This window comes from Perkinsus marinus (genome assembly GCF_000006405.1).
Source record: "Perkinsus marinus ATCC 50983 genomic scaffold scf_1104296936306, whole genome shotgun sequence".
NCBI classification, from domain to species: Eukaryota; Perkinsozoa; order Perkinsida; family Perkinsidae; genus Perkinsus; species Perkinsus marinus.
Window position 1 is genome coordinate 60,687 of NW_003214156.1, and position 4,589 is coordinate 65,275.

A 4,589-nucleotide genomic window follows, 5' to 3' on the forward strand; every position below is an offset into this window, starting at 1 on the left:
AAAGCATATTTACAGGTGAAAATAGATGAAGATTTACAGCCTTATTTGTGTATAAGATAACCATATCTAGAGAATGAGTATTGGGATATGGTATCAAATGCCCTTCGGATTAAGCATAGCACCAAAATGCCTTACTGAAATCTTAAAGTTCTGTCTAAGAGAAGAAGGTCTTCAAGATCTCGTAGAGTTATATATTGATGATGGTGTGGTAGAAGAAAAATATGTTGAATTAAGACAGAAATGTTTAGCGAAAAATCATTTCACATTAAAACAACCAGAGAGGCTAGGAAAAGCGAGAGTATTAGGTATCCAAATGAATGATGATACTGAAGGTTCTTGGAGGCGGAAAGGCAAAACACCTATATTGAAAAGAAATGAAAAGGGTTCAGTCACAAAGCAGCAAATAAGCTCGTGGGTAGGAGAGTTGGTAGCCCAATTATTACGATTGCAGCGGTGGCTTCGTAGCACGTGTGCCATGTTGACGCGTATAGTATCCATGGATGTCACAGAGACAAATGGCGAAGTGTCTCCATACATCATTGACATATGTAATAAGATACAACAGGACTTAGAGCACAAAGGTGATCCTGTTCAAGGGTTATGGACTCTGAGACCTGAACAGAAATGGATATTGTACGTCGATGCAAGCAAGATAGCTTATGGTGCTTGCTTGTATATAGGGCAGGTGCGTGCAGAAGATGGATCTTGGATAAGACCCAAGGATGATCACCGACATATCAATGTAGCTGAACTTGATGCAGTACTGAAGGGATTAGTACTAGTAACAATGTATTTAAAAGCGAGCAATATGGCAGGTAGGAGGAAAGAAGTGACCATCAGAACTGATAATAAAAGCGTGGCAGCATGGCTTGCAAGGAAGCAATCTTCTCATTGGGTGCCAGTAAAAGGAATCAGCAGGACAGCTGTTGAGTCACGCTTACAGTACTATGAAGATACGGTTAAATATAATCAATTAGATGTCAAAGTTGAATGGATACCATCAGAGGAGAACCTAGCTGATGAATTGTCAAGGGTACCATCATACATGTTAAGACAAGAACTTACTTCTCGATCGTTGTTTAACACGGGAAATGAAAAAGACGAAGTAGTGGCAGTAGGTGATCCACATGCAGTAGATCCTCTTACACCGAATGAGTTGTTCGATCAGAGACATTGGATAAGTACATTAGCCCAAACAGATGATGGGAAAGTAATTGTACCAGAAGATCAAGCAGATAAATTCACGACCGAATTGCATAATCATGAAGGTGCTACAGGATTGTATGAGCGGTTGAAACCCTGGGTAAATATGAAAAATCTGAAACAACATTGTAAACATGCAGTAGCAACATGTGAGGCCTGTCAGAAGGGAAAAACATTCGCAGGAGATAGGCAACAGTGGCATTCTTCAATTATGAAACGCAATACAGAGGTTCCTTTCGCAAAATTACATGCAGATATAGTAGGCCCATATAGATCTTCCAATGGAGAGTCTCTGATGTATGCTGTAACCATCATAGATAGTGCAACAGGATATGCAGTGGCTAAACCTACAAAACACTGTCCAACCAGTAATGATATTGTAGAGACATTCCAATATCTTACTGAGGTGTTTTGCACTTCACCGTTAGTAGTGCACACTGATAATGGATCGGTGTTTATCTCGGATATTTTTTCGAAATACTTGAGGTCAATTAAAGCGATTCATGAGCGGTCAGCAGTGTTCGCTAGTTGGTCCAATGGTAAAGTAGAAAGACTACACCGTGACATCAACGCTTATATACGGTGCGCCAATAGAAGTGTTAATTTGACGTACAACACATTTAGAGAATTGGTCGAGACAGCAGTCGTACAGCACAATACGATCCCAAGGAGGAATGGGATAAGTCCACATAATAAGGTCTTCCGATTCAAACCTGAGTTAGAGCTGTTAAAGCCGATTGAGTTACGAGCAGGTTATGAAGACTTACTAGGGTCGGACAACAATCCGAATGACCTGCCTGAGACGCTCACCAAAGATACTGAAGTCTTATGCAGAAAGCATGTTCAAGGGCAAAAATACGAACCTGTATGGGAGAAAGTAGTTGTACTCCGTCGAGTGGCGTTGAATATGTACGAAGTTGCTGCAAAAGACAAGAAAGGTCAGTGGTATGCGAGGATAGAGCATACTAAGAACCTCAAACGTCTATCACCGCCAGCTGAACAATGTGAATCACGTAGTGATGATGAACAACACAATGACCACAAACAAGACCAAATTACTTCTGATAACCCGGAGACTGTATCACAGGTTCGCGTGCAACAGCATGTGCAAGAACAGCACGATCCGGTAGGTGCGCAAGATTCGCCAAGTCAGTCACAAACCTTGCGACCTTTGAATGGATTTGAAGTACGACGTTCTGCCAGACTACGAGCCCTTCAAAACAAGAAAGGGGGCATGTGATGTATCCACACAATTGTTGTCTCCTTCCTTCCCACCTTAGCTCACACAATTTGTCTCTACATTTATTCCGCTGTAGTTAGTATTGTTATCTACCTCTTTTGGTACTCTTGAGTTCCCAAGTACACAACAATGTTATATACCCATTACACGCCAATATATATATATCATATAAGCAATAAATAATGAGTTAGTGATAGTGTACAGTGTACACAGATGAGTCCGCGTTGAGCCGTAGCCATCTGGGTCAAGTTCGTTTGGTTCTAATCTCTACTCTCCCCTCCGTATCGCGTTCCTCAGGGCTGGGAAGATTGAACATTCAACGTTAAATCAATCATCGGTCAATGGGCGATATGTAGGTCCTGGCATTCCTCGGTATCGTCTGAATGGTGCCTGCAGGTGTTTCGATTTTGCGCTCCCTGCAACACTGTTGCAGTTTTGATAGCGGTCGTTCATGGAAACGTCGATTAATATCTGCCGAATGGTCTTCGTTGGATACCATTCGGAGACTCTTCCTCGGAGACTCTTCCTCGGAGACTCTCCGAGGATGGGGCATTGCATGGTCCCCCTCCGAGACGACAAGGCGTTGGTCCTTCTTGGTGAGTTCACCTTCTGAAAGTCGTTGGTTGAAACCTTTTATAGGTGGTTGGAATCGCAACTTCAACTTCTATAACGACGTTTGGCGGCCGACCGACGGCGGTCGCACGTGGACGGAAGTCATTCCTGTCGATCCGAACTGATCATTCCTACCGCGCTGTGATTTTGCCAGTGCTATTCTGCACGGCAGTAGGTGAGTAGTTACTACGCCGTATGTAATACAGCCTGTATTATACAGGCTCATAGTGTTTCAGAATTGTTGTTTGGAGAGGGCTTGGTATGAACAATATCCACCTCGATGACGCTTGGTGCTCTGCCGACTCCGGTGGAAGTTGGCAAAGCCTGTCTGTGTGCACCCCATGGGAACCCCGATGGGCCATGGGATTCACCACCATCAACGGTGAGTTTCCTTCCAATGTGTATTGTTGAGAGTCCGCCTGGACCAGGCGTACTAGGCGGCCTGGTACGGGAGGCGGCCAGTCGATGACCAAGGTCCGTGGCACTACTATGACGGGTTTTCTTTCTGACGTGTGGAGGTCAGACGATGGCGGATTGCCGTGGGAAGAGGTAGGCCTGACAGGCTCTAGTGCACAGCGAATTGATGGTATTCAGATAACGCTAGACGGAGACTTCGGTCCCCGAGGAGGAATGGCTGTCGTTCAGTACAATCCGTGGGGTAAGTTAGTTTTATGTGGTGGTTAAATAACAAGCACTCAAGGTGGTGAGAAGAATCGACATTAGATAGATGCAATGGTTTCTCCGTATAGACAGCGTTGAGTCGAGCAATGATGTCGATCAGTGCAGTCCCGACGTGCGGAATCCGCATTGCGGATTAGTCGAGATGAAGGATCCTCATGGAGTAAGACTTCCCAGCGAGTCATGCGGATGTGGGAAATGCGTCGTAAGACTATTTTGAGCAGTTCTCCCATCACTGGGTGTTTCCCAAGATCGGCTCCCCGAGCCCATACCAAGACGTTGGCAAGCTAGATGTTTTGCTCGATGTGTGGCATTACATTCTGACCGTTGTTCGCTGGTTGGTGGAGAACTGCGATCAGAAAAACGTGTGGATGATGCATGGCTGTGTACTGGTGCTACTGACGCGGTGACGTTCTTGTCGATTATGCTATGACAACTACGTGATATTTAGTTGCTAGCACAAAATGCGGAGTGGCGCATAACATGGACAATAACTAGGAAGCTTGTAAGATGAACACGAACGCTTCATCAATAATTGTTTGGATATTTTATATGCTGTTTACTATCGTGAATGGTTGTTTATACAATCCGAAAATACAATGATGGAATGGGAGAATTGTTGAATGAGGAAATTGTTAGCAGCTTTTCGATCGGAATGACTCCGCACTGGTTTCAATAACATCGTTATTATAAGAAGGCAGAACCTTGTAAGCTTGATTGAAGTTATCCGATGTGGAAAATATTCACCATGAGCTCAGCTAAGGATTCCTTCACCCGAGAGAGAATATTGTGAGCTACGTGAGATGGCACAGCGATCGATGATGATGCACCAGCATCTCCCAGCACGATTCATAAT

The 4,589-nt window shown here is 44.3% G+C and overlaps 1 protein-coding gene across 1 annotated transcript; it reads left to right on the top strand.

Moving 5' to 3' along the window:
- Nucleotides 1-1,631: 1,631 nt before the first annotated feature.
- Pmar_PMAR016246 (hypothetical protein) lies at nucleotides 1,632-1,812 on the top strand (the record flags this gene model as incomplete). Its single annotated transcript, XM_002783719.1, has 1 exon — nucleotides 1,632-1,812. A coding segment is annotated over one exon (181 nt), but the record flags the coding sequence as incomplete, so codon positions are not given.
- Nucleotides 1,813-4,589: the final 2,777 nt, after the last annotated feature.